The sequence below is a fragment of the Megalobrama amblycephala genome, linkage group LG13 (assembly GCF_018812025.1).
Source record: "Megalobrama amblycephala isolate DHTTF-2021 linkage group LG13, ASM1881202v1, whole genome shotgun sequence".
NCBI classification, from domain to species: Eukaryota; Metazoa; Chordata; class Actinopteri; order Cypriniformes; family Xenocyprididae; genus Megalobrama; species Megalobrama amblycephala.
Window position 1 is genome coordinate 3,165,737 of NC_063056.1, and position 22,447 is coordinate 3,188,183.

The following is a 22,447-nucleotide window of genomic DNA, read 5'->3' on the forward strand; positions in this document are numbered from 1 at the left end:
ATACAATGAGCTTTCACCAAAGAAACATCGAGTCACATGAAGTTATTCTGGTCGATACATAATTCACCATAAAAACACAAAAATGCTTTTTTTTTTTTTTCTCTTGTTTTTGCTTTTGTTTTCGACACTGTCCGTTAGGTTGACCTCACGGAGGCCTGTGATTGGTCGAGCTGCCGCGGGCGGGCAGCGGGTGAAGACTCTTAGCACCTACACCTCATCGTGAGAACGCTCAGTAGCTTAGTAGGGTTTCCCACATGTAGACGACACATGGAAACCGTCACAGATGTATTTCGACTACCTATAAACTGTCACTAAATGCTCGTCTGAAAATTTGCCATGTTCAGAGATGAGAGGGTCCAGTACCGTACATCTGTATTGCAGTTTTGATGTTTAACATGCTTGTATTGCAATTGACTGTAGCTGTCTTTGTTGACTCTCTTTATTGGATTAAGACTCAAATATGCAACTGTGAAAATCTTTTATCCTCTTTCCCCTGACATCCTGATTATCTGAGATCTTAAAGTCAAGTTCAGATACATAAGGAGAACAGTCCTGCAGAATGAATATGAGAAATGTTGAAATATCACCCATATTATCAATGCAATCACCTTCAGCATCTGATGATCACATGACCAAGATTTAGGCATGATATTATGGGTAAAAAAATCACAAATGATTATACAAAATAATAAGCAGAGTACAAGCATTACTTCAAATTAATTTTCCATTCGGCCGATTCGTAATTCCATTAAGGCGATTCGCCCACAAATGAACATTTTGTCAGCGCTTGCTAACCCTCAGGTATAATTATAATTTTCTTTTAGACAGAATGTCTGAGCTACTCTTTTGCATGCATCAAAAGCAGGTGGTGATTTATATTGACAAACACCACAAATAACAATAAAGGCTAGTACATTATATAAACATACTGAGTTTTGCTGAATCTTCATGATAGCTACAGTCTTTCCATCAGGGCAAAGCCAGGTTTTAATCTAATCTTGGACTGCTTTTATGGTGCTTTTTATCCTTTTTTAAAGCTTGTCTGTTTAAATCACCATCAGCTTTCATTGAATGGAAAAGTGCAGCTTGGACATTCTGCCTAACATCTCATTTTGTGTCTCAGGGAAGAGAAAATATCACAGGTTTTGGAGCTATTTGTGAGTGAATAGGTGAGTTTTCATTTTCATTTTGGGTGAAGTATTCATTTAAAGGGGACCTATAATGCCCCTTTTCACAAGATGTAAAATAAGTCTCTGGTGTCCCCAGAGTGTGTATGTGAAGTTTCAGCTCAAAATACCCCACAGATCATTTATTATAGCATGTTAAAACCTAAATGCACCGTTTTTGAGTGGGTCCTTTTAAATGCAAATGAGCTGCTGCTCCCGGCCCCCTTTCCAGAAGAGGGCGGAGCTTCAAGAACTCATGCTCCGGCATACTGGCAACAACAGAAAAGGACAATCTCACGCACTAAAAATGTCAGAAAGGGCAATTTTTAACTAGGAAACTCTTGTTTACAATAATTCTGATCAGTTCTGGATCTGAAGTTTGAGCATGAAGTGTTGGTATTGACCCATCTTTCAGAATCAGCCTTTGTGAAAATCCAGCGTTGAACAGAACATCGCTTGTGAAGCAGTTTGTCGTAAAATTATTGGTGCAAAAGTACAAGACTTTACCTAGATTCTTCTGGACGTTTCCTTCAAAAATAACATTTAACCACAATGTCCTCAGTGACTCAGATGGCGGGAGTCTATGGAGACTCTTATATTCGTTGGTACATCCCAAAACACAACACTTATTGTACAATTCCAGCTGCTACAGAGAGGATACAGAAATGGCGGACTCTGTGCTTCTCACTCAGGGGTGTGTCTATGCTAATAGGGCAGATCATCACCGGCTGTGGGCGGGGCTTCCCGCTAAGATGACGTCATCGTAGGGTAGAATCTGAATCAGCTCATTTGAAGAGACTGCTTCTGATTTATGGGGACTATAAAAAAAAGGAGTGGGTGGATTTGTAGCATTATAGGCAGGTTGTTCTCACACACATCGATGTTCAAACACCTTACAGAAGTGAAATTTGCATAATAGGTCCCCTTTAAGCAAACATATTGAGTGTGTTTTAGTAATGTATGCTTTTTGTTAGAAACCTGATAACAACAAGAGTGGAAGATGGAATGATAGTAATAATAATAATAAAACACCCAGATGTTTTCTGATTTAATGTTTTGACGTAAACCACACCATCTATAAGCTCTGAACTTCAAACAAGTTGACATAGCAGATGCAGATGGCAAAAGCCAATATAATCGTAGCTGAACAGATACATGGCGAGAGACATTCTCGCTCATGTATATCTTAAAACGGTTTTATTTCCTTTGTATTAGCTCTTCACCATATGGCAAGCTCTGTGTTTTGTGTCGATTCCTCTGTACGTACCGTGTGAAGTGAGTATTCTTCTGTGATTCTCAGGAATAACTCATTTAACAAACACAGCGGAGGCAAAGTGTCACTGGCTCTCTTGTCTGTAGGGGAAGCTGCGTTTCAAGTGTCTAAATCCATTTGGACGACAGATCTTTGGCAACTCTTGTGTTTATCCGTCATTACCATTAGATCTTGCTGTTTAAAAGAAAACAAAACAAAAAAAAAAAACATCTGCTGGCAATGTGTGAAGCACGAAATAAATCAAAATGGCTGCAAGTCTTGCTCAAAACTGCCGTACAGAATTGTTACTCATTTTTCAATTTGTTTAGGTGGCTCGAATGAAATCAACCCTGTTTGTTTGTGCATTTCCGTGAGCAAAGGATGCCGCTACGCTCTCTGTAGCCTTCGGGAACTTGCAGTCTAAGGGTTTTCTACTACTCTAGCAGGTCACAGCGTATTAAACTAAACTGTTCCTACGGTTCGACACATACCTGTAATGTACATCGCATTCACAGAGACGTTTGTTTTGCCGCCCCCACCAAAACGCCACAGCATTTTGACGAAACCAAAAGATAAATCGTCAGAACTCTTCGAAATTAATTTGATGTGCTATAAATGATACTCTAAGAAAACTACTCCCATTCGCTTCTGTTCATTTATTGCCATGCTCCGAAAAAGCCTCTTTTCCACATTTTCACTCCGTTCCAGTGAGAAACATATATTTTCATTTGATCGGGGGGCTCCTTCGAGTCTTTCGAGTGCCGCTTGTAAACATCAGACTCGGATAGTTTCGCAGACGTGGATGGCTCTCACAGGAAGGATACCGATCGGCCTCCCTCTCGCAATGGCATGGTGGGATACATTGGTTTGAGGATGTGGTCACTACCTGGTTTGCTGCTACTGCCACCGTTCTGACTGGCCATTTGGTGTCGGATGTCTCTGCGGTTGATGGTGAATGCCGTAATCATCTCGGAGCCGTAGTCCCTGCTCTCCGGCACGGCGCCGGGGACGTGCCTCAGCTGGCCGTCGCCCAGGCAAGTCATGGAAACACGGGCGTCATTGCGGTGTTGCAGCTCATGTTGTCCTTTCCTGGCAGGCGACGGTCGTTGAAGGAGTGTATGTTGATCACTGCGTCCGTCTTCACCATGGCTGGCGGCGGGCGGCGGGGCTTGTGTTTCACCCGTCTCTCGCACGTGAACGACTGTCTGATCTCTTCCATCACCGCACTGCAGAAAGACCTCTTGATGGAAAAAAAGGGACATGGTGGGGGGAGGAGAAAGAGAAAAGAGGAAGTAAGTACGTTCACGTCCATTTTGGTGCTAACTGAGTGTGTCAGCAAATTAAGTATCTGCTTTTTTAGCCCTGATTTCGAAGTCTGTTATGTTCACCAAGCCTGCATTTTTATAAGAAATACAGCAAAAACTGGACTATTGTGAAATATTATTGCAATTTAAAATAACTGTTTTCTATGTGAATATATTTTAAAATGAACCACATGAACCATCAAAAATTAACAATTTTCAGAACGCTGCTTAATATTTTTGTGGAAACCATGATAGATATATTTTTTTTTCCAAGATTCTTTGATAAATATAAAGTGAAAATAAAAAGGATTTATTTGAAATGGACATTTTAACAATGTAAAGGTCTTTATTGTCTCTCTTTTTTTTTATCAGTTTGATGCATCTTTGCTGAAAATATTGGTAAAACTTTAGTTTAGGATCCAATTCACACTATTAACTAGTTGCATGCATATTACTAGGATTTTGGCTCTTTATTAGTACTTATAAAGCACATATTAATGCCTTATTCTGCATGACCTTATTCTACATTCTTAATCCTACCCAATACCTAAACTTAACAACTACCTTACTAACTATTAATAAGCAGTAATTAGGAGTTTATTGAGGGAAACATTGTAGTTAATAGTGAGAATTGGATCTACACTAATCTACACTCTAAAAAATACACAGCAAAATCCCCAGAGTTAAATCAACTCTGTTCAGATTACATATGGTCCCTCTCTATATAGTGTTAAAATAACACTGAAGCAGAGTTAAAGTTAGTGAGATAATTAAGTGATTAATTAATTTACGATTGAGCATTAGTGATGAACACCTGCTGTTAACAAGCAGAATCACTGAAGAGAAACACTACAAATGACTTCCAGCCACAGTCTTAGATGAAAACAACTGAAGATAAAAGACATTAAATCTCTCAGGATCTGACTGAACAACTCCACAAACAGCATATTAACTCATTAACTTTAACTCTGCTTCAGTGTTATTTTAACTCTATGTAGAGAGGGACCATATGTAATCTGAGCAGAGTTGATTTAACTCTGGGGATTTTGCTGTGTACTGGGTTAAAAATAACCCAAGTTGGGTTAAAAAAATGGACAAACCCAGTGGTTGGGATAAATGTTTGCCAAACCTGCTGGGTAGTTTTATTTAACTCAACTATTGTTTAAAAATGACTATATTGCTCGCTTAAAATGAACCCAAAATAGGTTGGAAATGATCATGCATTATGCTGTTTAATAAATGGACATTTATTAATAAGTCTAATAAATAATAATTAAATAATAAACAATTATTAAATTGCTTATTAATAAATGTGCACCTTTTGATTATTATTGTTGGCTCTAGTAATTATGTGTCGGATTTTTAATTTCCAACCTATTTTGGGTTCATTTTAAGCCAACCATGTAGTTAGTCAACAATAGTTGAGTTAAATAAAACTACCCAGCAGGTCAGTCAAACATATAACCCAACTGCTGGGTCAAAACAACCTAATCGCTGGGTTTGTCCAATTTTTAACCCAGCCTTGGTTGTTTGTAACTCAGCATTTTTAGATTGAAAGTGTGACCAAAATATTTCTTTCTTTCAGTGTTCAATGTGCTTTCTTTCGATGATGTTCTTTAAAATGATGTTATAGCTTCTAAATCAATGAGGCCAAAAACAACCCTGAAAATAACTTCTAACATGTGTGGAAAAATAACACAATGTTCTAGTTCAGTAGGGAATATAATTCATTTTGAGGTGGGATGTGTGATAAAAATATTCTCATTTTTTTTAACATGCTTTTACACTCAAATACATGATCAAAGTGGTTTAAATGTCAACCTCCAGCACTGGCATCTTATCTGTGAGATGTGTCTACATAAAAAGGAAGTGATTTGCGATTTGCTTGCTATGCTTTTTGATGTTCGATCGGTTATTCATCTCTTCGCTCATTCTGTGATGTTATCAGGTGTGAATGAACACTCAGCTTTAGTCATCGTGCTGAGCGTCTTCATTTCAGCATGTCTAAAATCAGTGACTGCAAGTGTAATGGTACAAGACCGTTGCTAGGCATGCACTAGGGCCTTCTGGGTGATTGCTAGGGTGTTTAGCAGTTGCTGAGCTAATGTGGGAGGTTGCTAGGGTGTTGTTCTGGGAGATTTGGAAAGACATTTTGTGATGTTCAGTTCTGCGTGGTTGCTGAAGCATTGCAGTTTCAAGTCTGATGTCTTAACCCTCTTATCGCATTCGGGTCTGTTTTGACACAGAAGAGGAACGTGGGTAATTCTCACATTATATGTTTTTATGAATTTCAGATAATGATATATTCAAATAAAATTTCTCATAAATACTGATAAAAAAAATATATATTTTCTTGCATCACGCTTGTTTTTGCTGTAGTTGTTGTAAAATTTGAAAATCAAATAATTTCTAAATTTTTAATTAATAAAAAGAGGGTGAATGTAGTAATAGCATGGTTAAAACACAGTAACATTCACAACTAAAAACAAAATGCACATTAATGAGAAGTTACTGATCAGATACTATATTGTTTAAGTTGGAAAAATACTATAAGTTATGACTGTTTTATAAGCTTACGTTCCACCGGGTCCAAACAAACCCAAAAAAGTGTACACAGTACATTACAAGGGATAATTCTCACTGTTAGTGTTCAAAGAACACCACTACTAGTCATGAATAACTAATCATATTATAGTTTCTATTTCCAGTCAGTCTCACCTGTTCACGCTCTACAGTTTTTCGCAGTTTGTAGATGAACTCTCCTATAGCCACAAACACTGACAGCACCAGACCAGAAGCCAACACAATGAAGATGCCGCCCAGATTCTGGATGCCCATGGGACCCGTCTCATACCGCTCGTCCTCCAGACAGCTGCTGCCGCTCCACCACTTCTCCTTGAGCATGTGAAGACGGCCATCTTCCAGGATGCCGAGGATAGCAATTGTGATTTTATCCCTGTATGGCGAGCCTGGAATAAATGCATTAATAGATGAGAATCTTCAATGGAATACCAAGTACTGAGAAAACTATATATATATATATATATATATATATATATATATATATATAGTTTCCATGTTCCCAGCAGAACATTGCATCACACTGCCTCCATCGGCTTGCCTTCTTCCCATAGTGCATCCTGGTGCCATGTGTTCCCCAGGTAAGAGACGCACACGCACCCGGCCATCCATGTGATGTAAAAGAAAACGTGATTCATCAGACCAGGACACCTTCTTCCATTGCTCCGTGGTCCAGTTCTGATGATCACGTGTCCACTGTTGGCTCTTTCGGTGGTGGACAGGGGTCAGCATGGACACTCTGACTGGTCTGCAGCTATGCAGCTCCATACACAACAAACTGATGCACTGTGTATTCTGACACCTTTCTATCAGAACCAGCATTAACTTCTAAATCTAAAAATTGTTACAACCAAAAGTTCACCACATGTTTCGGTCGTGACTGTTACATCGTTGTTTTGGTAGGGACAAGAGGGAACACAATCATTTATTTGGGCAAAATAAATGAGTACAGTTAGAATAAAGTAAGAATTGTCAACTAAGATGATCTTATAGTGTTTGGTTCGATGTATATTCAAACTTTTGAATCCTTAACTTTGAAATCAGTATGATAAACTTTATGCCTTTTTCAAAGAAAGATTTGATTCAAAATACAACAAAGCTCACACATTACACCTAAAATATTGTTAAAATTGTAATTGTTATTGATTTACCTGTGAAAACTTAAAAAAAAAAAAAAAAAAAAAAATTATACATATATTTACAAGGTAGATGTAAACAAAATGTTTCCAATGTAACCCTTATTCTTAAATTATTTATTATTGTGTTTCGGTAGTGTCAAATTTGTGGAAAAGAAAAAATATTCCAAAACTTTTTGAAAATACAATATGAGAAGTAACTGTGCAATTACTAAAAATGAGTATCTTTGATATTATAAAATTTGCATTCATACAAAATTTGTGGAAAAAAGACATTTTTTTAAAAGATGTTTCCAACAAGATTTGTGGACCACATCTTTTACAGACTCCCTTTGAATTTGAAAATCTAATATACACCAAGAAGAAAAAAAAAAGAAAGAAAGAAAAAAAAAAACTAAATAGATTGCTTTAACATTTTGACACCAACTCCACACTTGAAAGGAGAGGCATTTCAACAAAGCATTGCACACACACACACACACACAGTTTTTTAATGAATACTGTGTAAAGTTCCAGTCACACAAGGCTTTAGGCATGTAAAATTACTCAACACTGCAGACTAGGCAGCTTTTAAGTCTTATGAATTCAGCTAAGAGGTCAGTATGTGATTATTACAACCGCTTATATCGTGGCTCATCCGAATTCAGAATCAAAACATGTTATGATGGTGGTTTTACCTTTCGGGGTGCCGATGCCGTAACCTTTACTGTCGATGATGCCGCCGACCTGTGTGAGATTGCAGTTTCTGCGCGTCACATACTCAATGGTCGTTGACTCCATAAGCAGGGCGTAGTCTGACTTTAACACTCTCTGAATCCCATCTTCAATGGACTTGACGAACGACGTGCTCTGTCTGCTGCTCATGAAAGCCCACATCTTCTCAAATGTGGACACTCTTGATTTCTGAAAGAGAGAAGCATCATTTTTCAGTAATCTAAAGGAGCGTGTGTTTGTATTTTGAAATCACTCTGGTTTGCTGGTCAGAACAGTATACACACACTGGAGGATTATTACGTTTCTTCTTGCATGTTTTGAAACACTTTCAAAGTGAAATGTCCAATGAGTGGTGCTAAAAGCCTGTTCAGTTTTATCCGAAACAGATGAACGTAAATCTGGTACTTGAATCTTACGCTGGTTGTGGTATGTATTAAACTCATTTTATAATTGGATGAACTTTACATAGTTATTGAACTGAACTGAATCAACATTAAATGACTTGAGCTGAATAATGGCACTATTGTAGAGCTGCTTTAGAGAAAAAACTTCATTAGTCTCATATGTGATTGTTTGCATTCTGTTATCTTCTGTCAGTTTATTAGTGTTAAGCTCTTTGAAACAATCTGTGTTGTATAACATAAATAAAGGTGACTTGACTTGAAAATAACATACACTAAACCCAACCTACACCTAACTGATAATCAAACAGCTTTTAGCTTTTAGTCATTTTAGTCTTTTAACCGTTTTATCGAGTGTTTTCACATTCACATCACGAGTGCACTGCTGTATTAGATGAGCTTCTGAGCAAGTTTACTACATTAGAAAAAGCCACACATATGGATCTAATTATGTGATGCAAAGGTTAAAATGTGTTAGTTTACAAATCATGCAGTCTTTATTAATCGATAATCTGCCCCTGTAATCAAAATTTCTGTAGAAAGGAATTCCATTTATTGGCGTTTTACCGTCACTTGTGTTCATTTCAGCACTTTCACCTTCGTGCCCTTGATTAAGACACTCCAGGGGGACTGAATTTTTAATAATTGTACTATGTGTTGCTTTGGATAAAAGTGTCTGTTAAATGTTCGCTGATCGAGCAGAAACTATTTGCCTTGTGCTTATTTTGTGCAAAACTTGCAAAACTCAAGCTGCATGCTAATTTGAATCCACAATGTATGCAATTGCATGCTGTTATGTCATTTCATAAGAACCTATGAATACCTGTTTAAACTGAAATGTTTTAATTTAACCTTCCTGTGTAACACACTTCTTTTGAATAAAATGACAAATTTGCAAAATGCATTTTGCTATCTTCCAACTGTAAATCATGCCATTGAGAGTCGGACATGCAGAAAGCATACTACGTCCACTCCACAGTAACGTACGATTCATGCACAACATCCTCAGAAAAGGACATTTTCCTCCTCCTGAGTCTTGGCTCCATTACAGCGACACTTTCCAGCTTCACACTACGGCGTGCTGGTGTTGGCGCTGTTCTCTTAACCTTGAGCACCTGTTATTGTTCCTCCCCCTTCAAACGCTATTTTCCCTGGTGTCTCTCAATATAATTGAAAGTGGCTGGGAATTGGCTTCAGTGTTGGACTGCACAAGAATGAATAAGCAACCGGAGTGATACAGCTGACACTTCCTAGATTAAACAGTCACTGTGTACACTGGATTATGGCAGTTATAATGCTGCTTTCAGCACAGCTGTGTCCGTTTTACTGTATGCAAACTGAATGCTAGCCTACTACTTTTCAATATTGGCAATTGTATTTTTGAAAATAATAGGCAAAGTTTAATGCAAACATACATTTTTCAAACAGCAGTGTGCTGCATGGTTATTTTGCATTATCAGCACAGTGTTTTTTTTTTGTTTTTTGTTTTTTTTTAAATCCAAGTTTGTGTAATAATGTAGATTTTGGTGGTTGGTTAAATAAGAAGTGTGGGTAACACTTTAGAATAACTCACGCTACGAAGCATTAGTTAAGCATTAGTAAATAGTTAATTCATCATTTATAAAACATTAATAGACATTAGTAAGCCATTTATAAATACAGCTATAAATGCTTTGTTCTTGATTTATAAGCATATCTATAATGAGTTTAATAATTGTATTTTCATACTTTATTAATGATCAATTTATCATCTCTAAATGATGTATTACATTATTCACAAACCAGTTATTTAGGAGTTGTCAGTGGTTCATAAGATCATTTAGGAAGTGTAAGTAAATGATTCTTAAAATATTTAAATGTACATTTATGCATCTTATTATTTAGACATATAGTATTAGTTACTCAGTGTGTTAATAAATGCTTTATTAACATATTCCTAGTGTCAAAACTACCTCAGTACTAACTTTAAAACATTAGAGAACAGCAGTGCAGAAGATCACTGAACCTTTAAATCTCATTTATAAAAGCTTTATAAAGCATAAATAGTCCTCACTTTAGATGAGCTCACAAAAATAGTTAACTGACTACTTCTAAATGTTTTATAACTACCTGAATTAATCATTAACTGCAGTAGGAATATGTGTTAATAAAACATTTACTAACACGCTAAGTAACTATTACTATGTGTCTAAATAATAAGATGTATAAATGAATGTTTAAATAGTTTATTAATCATTTACTTAAACTTACTAAATGAACCACTGACAACTCCTAAATAACTGGTTTGTAAATAATGTAATACTTAATTTAGAAATGATAAATTGATTATTAATAAAGTATGAAAATACAATTATTAAACTCATTATAGATACGCTTATAATTCAAGAATAAAGCAATTATAGCTGTATTTATAAACTACTTACCAATGTCTATTAATGCTTTATAAGTGATGAATTAACTATTAACTAATGCTTAACTAATGCTTCATAGTGTGCAGTTATTATAAAGTGTTACCGAAGTGTGAAAACATTTGTCGGTTAATTTACTGATTTAAACATTTAAATGGTTAATTTCTTTACACAGGAAATGGATGGTCAAGTTTAGCACATTGCATTGTGGGAAATGATGTTGCAAAAGAGGCACTTTGGGAATATGTTACTCTGCCTACATTTCTGCAAAACGTAAAATATAAAACATGTTGGTCCTGGTACACAAATATCTGCTTGCCGTTACTAAAACAAAATACAAACACAAAGGTGATCGAGCCTTCTCTCGAGCCGGTCGATCTCCCAGTCGCTATTAGATCCATCAAATCTTTACCTGTTTTTAAAGCTATGTTAAAATCACATTTGCTTAACTCTGACTGCAAGTTCTAATGATGGATAGTGATATTTATTGTGTGTTATGTGTTTGTTTTATATTGTTTTATTTGTTTTTATTTATACTTTTGTTTTCTCTTGGGACTGTGAAGCACTTTGGACAACTAATGTTGTATTAAATTGGTGCTATAAAATACAAATACAAATTTCACTGCACTTTTCATGTGACATGTCCATGAGATGTTATAAGTGATATGTTTCATGCCCAATGCCTTTAAAAATAGATAGTGGGTACATTTTTGCAAAATGTGGCAATGTTTTATTATGGTTGTTGTACGTATTGGTTAATGCTCTGTCGTGTGAAAATAGGCAGTGGCTATTTACACTAAGTGAAAAAAAAAAATAAAATAAAACAATCTTTGCACTAAGAGAAAATAGTAGTTACATAATTAGTGCAAATTGTGGCAGATACTATTTGCACCTCAGTGTATTGTAATATATTATACAACAGTATGCAATAATAACATATTCAGTGTATATGATTATATGTTAACACTTTATAATTAGGTTCATTAGTTAACATTAGTTAACTATATTAGTTAACATGAACTAATAATGAACTATGCTTATACGGCATTTATTAATCTTTGTTAATGTTAATTTCAACATTTACTAATACACAATCATTAGTTAATGCACTGTGAACTAACATGAACAAACAATGAGCAACTGTATTTTCATTAGTAAATACAGTAACAAATGTATTGCTCATGGTTAGTTCATGTTAGTTAATAAAGTTTAACTAATGAACCTTATTGTAAAGTTTTACCGATTGTATTTATTGAAAACATGAATGGATGTTGCCTTATTAGGACGTTACTTGTCCCTCCCTTCCACTGACCGCTAACCCTACCCAATAAACACTTTATTCACACTATCAAATACCCATTAGGCACCTAATTTTATTTTTAAATGTGTATTTAAAAAATGCCTCTCAAAGCAAATATGCAATGGGAAAAGAGAGAAGATCAGAAAAAGGTGAATTGAAACTTGGGTCAGTTACATTCAAATCTAACACCGCCCGTCTTACTCTGCACACCACTGATCCTGTTATCAGACAGGTTTCAATCAGACTCAATCAGACATTGGTGGGCGGAGTTAGTGTAAATAGCCTCTGCCAACAATTGACGGGGTATTTGCACTTGGTATAAATAGACACTCTGTTGAAAATAACATATCACCTACACTAAATCCTACCCTAAACCTAACTGAGTGAACAAAATCAAATGTAAAGAGATAACACATTTGCTAGAGCAACCGTGCCATTTTAGCTTGCATGTGATGGAAAGGTCAAAATGTATTAGTTTACAAATCATGGAGTGTTTTGGGGTGTCTTTTTTAGCCATAAAAAATATTTCGTAATTGATAATTTGGCCCTGTAATCAAAATTGTAGTCAAAAGGAATAAAGGTTGTTGGTGTTTTACTGCCACTAGTGTTCATTTCAGCTTAAAAATCTAGTGAAATGTATGTATTGGTATATTTTTGCAGACATGTAGGCAAAGACATAAATTCTGCAGAAATTAGAGTAGTATGCTATCCTGAATATTGGGTCTCCTTATAAAGAAATTCTGAATTAGAAGTGAAACCAATTGTGTGTGTGTGTGTGTGCGTGCGTGCATGCGTAGTTTGCGGTCTCAGGATAATGAAACTTTAACATCACGATTAGCACTCAGTTTAAATGGCATTTCATGGTTTTTATAAAGGAGGTCACGTAAGAAACCATAGCTAATCACGGATAATTGTTGGCTCAATTCCATGAAACATTTAAAGTGACCCAAGAAAATGAACAAGCGTGAGTGCTCTTTGATTACTCTTGATAAAATGTTAAATTAACATTTGACGTTGCAGGTCTGCTCGCTGAAATACTACAGCTGAAGTTTCAGAAAACAAGCAGAACCGAAGGTGTTCAGGCAGCGACAGATTGATATTTTAATTGCAAACACCTGTTTTTGTGATCTTCAGTCTAATGCTGAAATCATACATTCAGGAGACAAAAAGGATGCACAATCATAGAAACTGCGCGCACTAAATGTCAAAGCAAGCATAATTCATTAGCTTCATACACTGAAGTGTAAAAATAGGGTTGACAGAAATTTAAGATAACAATTTTGAAACATAAATCAAATCAAAAATGCAAATGTATGTTTTTTACTTATAGAAATTGCTTTTGAAAATATGACAACATCAGCAGAAAACATGAAAGCAGCCTATATTTTGAAAGAATGTATGAATATGCAATCACTGGTTTAAAGACACCTCGATGTTGTGTCACTCTGAAACCCGGTACATTTTTCTCTGCTCGGCACCGCAGCATCAGAGAGCAAAAACTCAAAGCTGTGAAAAAGTAAAACCCTGCAGGCAAAAGCTGAAACTTTGGAATAATAATAAATAAAAAAAAATCATTATGAAGGAATACTTCAAACATGGAAGAGAATTGAGAGCATGGGAGAATATGCTTTTACAATGGGAATTAAGATCTAACTGGAAAAGCTTAAAAAATTCTTTTGTGAAATTGTATTGATTTTTTTTTCTCTCTCTGCGCACCACTCACGAATAGAGAAGTTCCTTCTTTTTTGAAAAGTTAGCTGAAGCTGTCTTTCTGTTAACATTCTGGAGGTGTTCTCAACACTGGTGACAAAAATCCATGTGTCAAGTTTAATGGAATAAACAACATGTCAAATTTATCACAAATAGTGAATGTAATCATGGTAAACTGCCATCGTGATACATCCCAATGATAGACTTGATCATTTCAGAGGGTTGTACCTTAAAGAAGGACATTGTAGCTCCATCTTTGACTACGCCGTACTCTATTTTGGTCTGTTTGGCCAGATCATCAGCTGAGTCCACGGGCGAATCCATCCTCTCGACGGTGAGGAAGGCCGCCAGGTTGGCTGTGTAGGAGGAGATGATGATGAGGGTGAAGAACCACCAGATTCCTCCGATGATTCGAGTGGAGAGAGCTTTAGGCATCAGTTCTGAACCTGAACAGAAATTAAATGCATCAGCAACTGATTACATAAAAACACATCAAGATTTGTAGTTAACATTCATGGTAATATATGTTTATAAGAAGGGAAAGTGTATCAGATTTTTGCTTTCACTCGTATCTCAATGATCCTGTAGTCTGACAGTTTTTAAATACATACTGTACATCTCAATTAATGATGTTATAAAAGCTGCATACATTTTAAAACTAAACTTTAAAACTTTAGGTTCAGTAAGATTTTTTTTTTTTTTTCACACAAATTAATACCTTGCAATGATGCATTAAATTGATCAAAAGTAAAAATAAAGACTTTTACATTGTAACAAATACATTTCAAATAAATGCTGTTCTTCTGAGATTTCTATTCATCCTAAAACAAAAATACATCATGGTTTCCACAAAATCATGAAGCAGAACAACTGTTTCCAACATTGATAATAATCAGAAATGTTTCTTGAGCTGAAAATCTTCATATTAGAATGATTTCATCTTTACACTTTACAATACGGTTTCATTTATTAACATTAGTTAACATGAGCTATGAAAGAACAATACTTCTAGTGTTCATTAATCTTAGTTAATGTTACATTTACACAAATACAAAAGTTGTATTTGTTAACATTAGTTAATGCACTGTGAACTAACATGAACATACAATGAGTAGTTATATTTGTATTAACTAATGCTATCAAAGATGAATAAATATGCATTGCTCATTGTTAGTTATTTTTAGTTAATACATTAACTGCTGTAGAAGTGCAATTCCTTATTAGTTCATGTTAACTAATGTAGTTAACTAATGTTAATTAATGAGACCTTATTGCAAAGTGTTACCGGATCATGTGACACTGAAGACTGGATTAATGATGGTGAAAATCACAGAAACAAATTACATTTTACAATATACTCATACAGTATACTATATACTATACAGTTCAAATTGTTATAATATTTCACAATATTGCTGTTTTTTGGTGAGCAGAAGTGACTTCTTTCAAAAAACATTTTAAAAATCGTACTGACCCCAAACTTTAGAACAGTAGTAAGTAAATAAGTAAGTAAATACACAAAATACTTTCACGCAAACCATCCTTGTTCACATTACTTAAAAACTCATGTACGATAACTACTTAAACTTAATTTAACTGAGTTGTTTCTACTAAAAATGAGTAATGTCAGCTTTACTTGATAAGTGTTTGTTCAGTCAACTTAACATCGCTGAGTGAAACACAAATTAATGTTGACAAAAAATCTGTAGTTCCCATAGTGTAAATTTAGAGAGTAAATTTAGGGATTTAAGTGTTATTTGATGTGTTTTTCAGTAAAGGGAAAGATGTTGTTAGTTTATGTCAGTGTTTAATGTTCAGTCATGTTAGACATTTGAGGAATTTCTGTAATGTTTTTGAATTTTGACGTTACCATTACGCAGAGTTTTGCTGTGAGCGCTCATATACGCATGTCCTGCTCTCAATTCAACTGAGTTTGTTCAATCAGTTATTTTTTGAGTGCATTTTTAGAGCAAATAGTTCATTTAATAAGGTAAATTAAGTCAATAAATGTGTTCACCTTACGAAATAAACTTGTAAGTTTAAGTAAACTGCACATATAAATATTATGTAACAAATTCAAATGATTTGTATTTACTCAAATAAGTTTTGTCAGTTTTACTTGAATTTCTTTTGTTCATACAACTAAATTGACATTTGTACAAATTACTCATATAGTTGTGTGGAACCACTTGACACTGCTTTATTAAGTAAATCCAACACTTTTTTGAGTGTATAAATATTTTTCTATTAAAGAAATGGGGTAACACTTTAGAATAACTCACGCTATGAAGCATTAGTTAAGCATTAGTAAATAGTCAATTCATCATTTATAAAACATTAATATACATTAGTAAGCATTCATAAATACAGCTATAAATGCTTTATTCTTGATTTATAAGCATAACTATAATGAGTTTAATAATTGTATTTTCATACTTTATTAATGATCAATTTATCATTTCTAAATTATGTATTACATTATTCACAAACCAGTTAATTAGGAGTTGTCAGTGGTTCATAAGATCATTTAGGAAGTGAAAGTAAATGATTAATAAAATATTTAAATGTACATTAATGCATCTTATTATTTAGACATATAGTAATAGTTAATTAGTGTGTTAATAAATGCTTTATTAACACATATTTCTAGTGACTAACTTTAAAACATCAGAGAACAGCAGTGCAGAAGATCACTGAACCTTTAAATCTCATTTATAAAAGCTTTATAAAGCATAAATAGTCCTCACTTTAGATGAGCTCACAAAAATAGTTAACTGACTACTTCTAAATGTTTTATAATTACCTGAATTAATCATGAATTGCAGTAGGAATATGTGTTAATAAAACATTTACTAACACGCTAAGTAACTATTACTATGTGTCTAAATAATAAGATGTATAAATGAATGTTTAAATAGTTTATTAATCATTTACTTACACTTACTAAATGAACTACTGACAACTCCTAAATAACTGGTTTGTGAATAATGTAATACTTAATTTAGAAATGATAAATTGATTATTAATAAAGTATGAAAATACAATTATTAAACTCATTATAGATACACTTATAATTCAAGAACAAAGCAATTATAGCTGTATTTATAAACCACTTACTAATGTCTATTAATGCTTTATAAGTGATGAATTAACTATTTACTAATGCTTAACTAATGCTTCATAGCGTGCAGATATTATAAAGTTACCAGAAAGGGTAACAATTTACAATAAGGTTCATTAGTTAAATATTAGTTAATGTATTAACTAACAAGAACTAACCATAAGCAATACATTTGTTACTGTATTTACTAATGAAAATTGTTCATTGTTTGTTCATGTTAGTTCACGGTGCATTAACTAATGTTAACAAGATTTTAATAATGTATTAGTAAATGTTGAAATTAACATTAACAAACATTAATAAATGCTGTAGAAGTGCAGTTCATTATTAGTTCATGTTAACTAATGAACCTTATTGTAAAGTGTTACCAAAATATCTATATACATTGGTAAAAGTATTATCAAAATACTGTTCAAAATGATACTACAATATACTTTTTTCTTTTCTTGTTTTCTTGGACAAACCTTATCTCTCTAAAGCATCAGTTCATTCAGCAGCTCATCTCAAATAGAGAGAGACTCAGAGAGACAAACCAAACAAACACAGAGATGATGGACAAACAGAGACTTCCTTCAGGATGGGAGACAGTCAACAGTGCAATGAGAAGCTAGAAAACTGCAAACCCCTGAGTGTCACACACACACACACACACACACACACAGGCTAAAATACAAATACAGTTGACAAACTTTTTTTTTTTTTTATTAATATAATCATTTTGCCACAACATACAGAATCAAATCAGCTCTTGTGGGAGAGGGTCTTTGCTTTGTCGCCTTGTTTTTTTTTTTTTTTTGGGTTCCTCTATCACGTTTCAGTGTGCAGGCTATTAAAGAAATGCTGATGTCACGGCAAACAACCAGCTGACAGATTTTCCAGCATAACGCTGAAGCTAAACATCTGCTTATCGCTGTGTAAAAGTAGGGAAGGCAAAGTTGCTAAACTGTGGCCGTCTGTGGGTTATTCTCTGTGGGTTTGCTTCAGAGTGATATTAATTATGATGACCTGCTTTTCCCTGTCCTGCTATTTCTTTCAGAAGCACTGAAACACATCAGCCCGGCCGAAGTTAAAGCATTTCCCAGTGAGAATAATTACCTGCACTTAACATTCCCACCTTCCTCTCGAAAAGAAGAAAGTCACAGTGCGGCTCAGCGCCGGAGGCTAGTGTTCAGTATTCAGCCTGATACTTCCTTAGCTTTTTCACTATCAGTGTGTGCGAAAGCAATAATGTTTTAAACAATAGCATGGAGAAGAAATAAAGATATGTTCAAGATTAGGGAAACTGAGCAAATTGATAAAGCACATCAGTCACCAAATTAACATTTTTGCATGCAGTCGGTGGAAAAACAGAAACCTGATAAAATGGTTGGCTGGTTAAAGCTTGTTTAGCTGGTCAGTCGTAACACCTCTAAAGCCATCCGACCAGCTTAGGCAGCTTTAGCAAGGGTTTAGGACTTGCAAAAACAGACCATTTTTCATGTAATAATCTGCATTTTGCACAATGAAACATCCGTTTTTGTTGAGCAGGCCATGTCTAACCTGCATAATTTTTGGACAGACATGAAAAATGTGCTTTTATGCTTTTATCAGTTCAGCTGAACCGCTGCTGCGCGAGCGTGAAAGAGCTTCCTGTCTGACAGGAACCGATGTTTGAAAAATGACAACGAAGAAAAAAAATTAAGACAACAACTCTGACATGTGGAAACATTTATTTTGTATTCATGCCAGTTGTTTAGTGTCTGATTTTATTTGATCTCAATTTTTTATTTTTTTTTTAAATTTATTTCTGCTGTCTTACTCTAGATACAGTAATATTGGATTCTGTCTTTGGATTATCCTTCCCAGAGGATCATTTTATTGATCGTACTCTGTGTTTCATTAAGGTATCAACTTTGTCTCAAATGTTTCTCCTTAGAAGAATACAGGACTACCAGATAAACAAGAAAACCACCTTAGGCTGGTTTAAGATGTGTTAATATAAGTCATGTGCTCGTCACGTGTCGGTCAAAAATGACATTAATATTATTTCAATATAATGAATGTGCTATATTTTGGTTCGATCATGTTTTTTATTTAATATGTTGTTATTTTAGGTGATTTTATGGTACTAAATTATATTTACACTGTAATTATAATCCATGTATTCACTTTTTGCGCATAGACCTGAAAATCAAATCCAACTTAGAGCACAGGCTTAATTTTGATCTCTTTTCAAAGACGACACTTGGCAAAATATTGCTGAAGTGAAAAAAAGTTTTAAATTTTTTTTACAGAAATTTACATTTATCGTTATGAAAAATGCACAAAAATACTATTTGAAATTTTTATATGAAATAAATATTTTCCAAAATATGTTTTACTCTAAAATAGAGGAATTACTCTAGAAAATCAAAGCCATAAATCTAAAAAAGTTGTACTCCAAATTTGAGCGTGATATTGTGATATTGAGCAAAAGATTTTGTTTGGCCGCAGTACCAAAAGTTTTGACTAGATGAAAATCATCTCCCATTCATTTCCAAAGGGGACATTTTTGACCGCGAGGAGCACAAGTGTGACTTTTTTTTTTTTTTTTTTTTTTTCAGGACTATTTAACCTTTTCAAATCATGTAAAAAAAAAAAAAAAAAAAAAGATTGAAAATTCATCTTTTTTTCTAGATACCAATAAAAAATTGCTATCTAGAAAAAAAGTTTTTATAAGTAAATAAAAAAAAAAAAAAAAAAAAATATATATATATATATATATATATATATATATATATATATATATATATATATATATATATATATATATATATATATATATATATATATATATATATATATATATAGATATATATATATATATATAGATACATTTTATACCATTTTTTTCTGATTAGTTTTATATTGTAACTGCTTACATTGGCTGCAATAAAATGTATTTTTTTTTTAATCTTATTTTTAACTCCATTTAACACTAGTTGAAGCTTTCAGAGTTTTTAAACTCTGCTAAAGTGTAAATCATTATCAATCATTCATGCAACTGAATAGTAAACCGACACTCAAGGCACATCACACAGCTTTGAGAGTCAAGAGAGAACTTCTATTGGCTCCAGTCGACCAATACACGAACTGCATGGCTGCTAGTTTCAAACTGACAGGTATCGCATGCATATCAGTGGAGATTTCATGCGTAATGAAATGTGCGGCAGATTTGCACTCCCCATGAGCAAGGAAGCACCGTGGGCACAGGAAGAGTCTTTTCTATTTGTCTCCTTACATGAGGTAAAACATTTCATTACTCCCTGGCATGCTTTATTATGCCGTTTGGTTATGAGGGTATCATTTGCTAATGTGTGCCTGTGAGGGGTGTGAAAACAGCTTCAACCCCTGTGTGTCTTTAATAGCTTCCTCCATCTAATTCTGTGAGGTTGCGCCTCAGCACAGAGCCAAAGATAATATTTAAAATGGCATTAAGGGAAATAATATTTGAGAGAGAGTGCCATTCACTTTGGTGTTGTGTTCAGATAAAAACTCGGATTAGGATTTCTTATTCAAAAGTGGTTCCATTAAATGACTAAAATACTGGAACCAAATGATGTTGGTTTCGTTAACGAATCTTGAAAGTTTGCTTCCTCAATGCATATCGAACAGTTCACTGCACCACTGAATCTATAGAGCCACTGCAAGAGAATGCAAGACTTTTAGAAACGCTGTGAACTTTCAGTCTTAATTGACGAACGTGATGAGGGTGAAAAACTGCATGACACAAAGTAATACAATAAAGACAATAAATAGATGCAGTTGGATTATTCTTGTCGAAGAAATAGCACATTTCAACTTTAAATAGAAGAAAAAGGAAAATAATCAGATAAAATACCCATGAAAAAGCTGTTTCCATCTTCTGTGTGTCCTAATGGCTAAAGAAAAAAAAAAAAAAGCCAAAATGTCTATTCTGTTCCCCAGTATCATGTTATCCTGGTTATTTACTCTCTCTTAAGTACAGAAATACCGAATATATATATATATATATATATATATATATATATATATATATATATATATATATATATATATATATATATATATATATATATATATATATATATATATATATAAAACACTTTAGTGTTAGGGAACACATATAAACTATTAACTACGACTTTTCCCTCAATAAACTCCTAATTACTGCTTATTAATATTAAGTAAGGTAGTTGTTAAGTTTAGGTATTGGTAGGTCTGTCATGATAACTACTTTTTGTTGTGCAATATATATTGTTCCAGAAATAATTGCAATAAACAATATTATTGTCATTTTAAGACCATTTCATGCCACTGAATATATAATCATAAAATAAAAGTATAATAATGCAAGAAGGCCTACACACTTTCAAATGACAACAACTATTTAATTCTTTAGATCATGGAAATGAAGGATCAAAAAATGTAATATCCTAAATAAAAAAAACTTGAATAAATGGTAAATATTTTCTAAAAAAGTGCAAAGTAACAAGAAAAAAATAAAATAAAAAATAATAATAATAATAATCTGCAAATGCACAAAAAGCACCATGGAGATTTTCCATTTACAGATTTTTTCCCTGACATTTTTTTCTCAGTAAAGTAAGGGTGCACTTTTGCTGTAAACACAAACCCTACATAGCAGCCAGATCTCCGTCTGAACAAAGACATTTATATTTGCACCAGAACAGTGGATTGTGGCTTTGAAATTGAGAGCATTCTTCCAAACTGTCTGTAGTTGTCAGGAAAACACTATAATGCCTGATTGGCAAAGTGTTGGTGACATTCATTATAATCTAAACATAATGGGCGATATATTGTGTCACCAAAAATTATTGAGGTCATGTACTTTGTACTGTATATTGATTATTGTGACAGGCCATATTGGGTATGATTAAGAATGTAAAATAAGGTCATGCAGAATAAGGCATTAATATGTGCTTAATAAGTACTAATAAACACCCATTATTCTAGTGATATACATGCTAATATGCAACTATTAAAAAGACCTTAAAATAAATTGTTACCTATATATTTTTAAAGCTTTTTAACAGTTATCGAGGTTGAGCCTAAGACCTCGGACTGGTTTGCCAAAGTTGGTTTTTGAAATAATCTTCAACATTTAACGAATGATTTGATAGACAGCGGCGGTACTAGAGGCAAACTTGCTCAGAATGAGGAGTTCTACCATGTGGCATGCATGTTTTTCTTTTTCACGCAACCACAGAATAAGCTCTTACATAGGTGTGCTGAGTTTGGTGAAAATATCTTAAAAAAAAAAAAAAAAAAATCTCATTCCGTTCACGAGTTATAGCCATTTTAGTAAAAGTGGCTCCACCCACTTCAAATGTTTTT

At 34.0% G+C, this 22,447-nt stretch overlaps 1 protein-coding gene across 1 annotated transcript in view; it reads right to left on the reverse strand.

Moving 5' to 3' along the window:
- Positions 1 to 2,201: 2,201 nt before the first annotated feature.
- grik3 (glutamate ionotropic receptor kainate type subunit 3) overlaps positions 2,202 to 22,447 on the reverse strand; it is a 178,464-nt gene continuing 158,218 nt past the window's right edge. Inside the window, exons 13-16 of the mRNA XM_048153261.1 lie at positions 14,200 to 14,417; positions 8,116 to 8,341; positions 6,441 to 6,691; positions 2,202 to 3,656 (exon numbers count right to left, since the gene is read on the reverse strand). Of these exons, the coding sequence (XP_048009218.1) occupies positions 3,228 to 3,656; positions 6,441 to 6,691; positions 8,116 to 8,341; positions 14,200 to 14,417 (1,124 nt within the window). The 3' untranslated portion in view covers positions 2,202 to 3,227. The remainder of the gene's footprint in view (positions 3,657 to 6,440; positions 6,692 to 8,115; positions 8,342 to 14,199; positions 14,418 to 22,447) is intronic.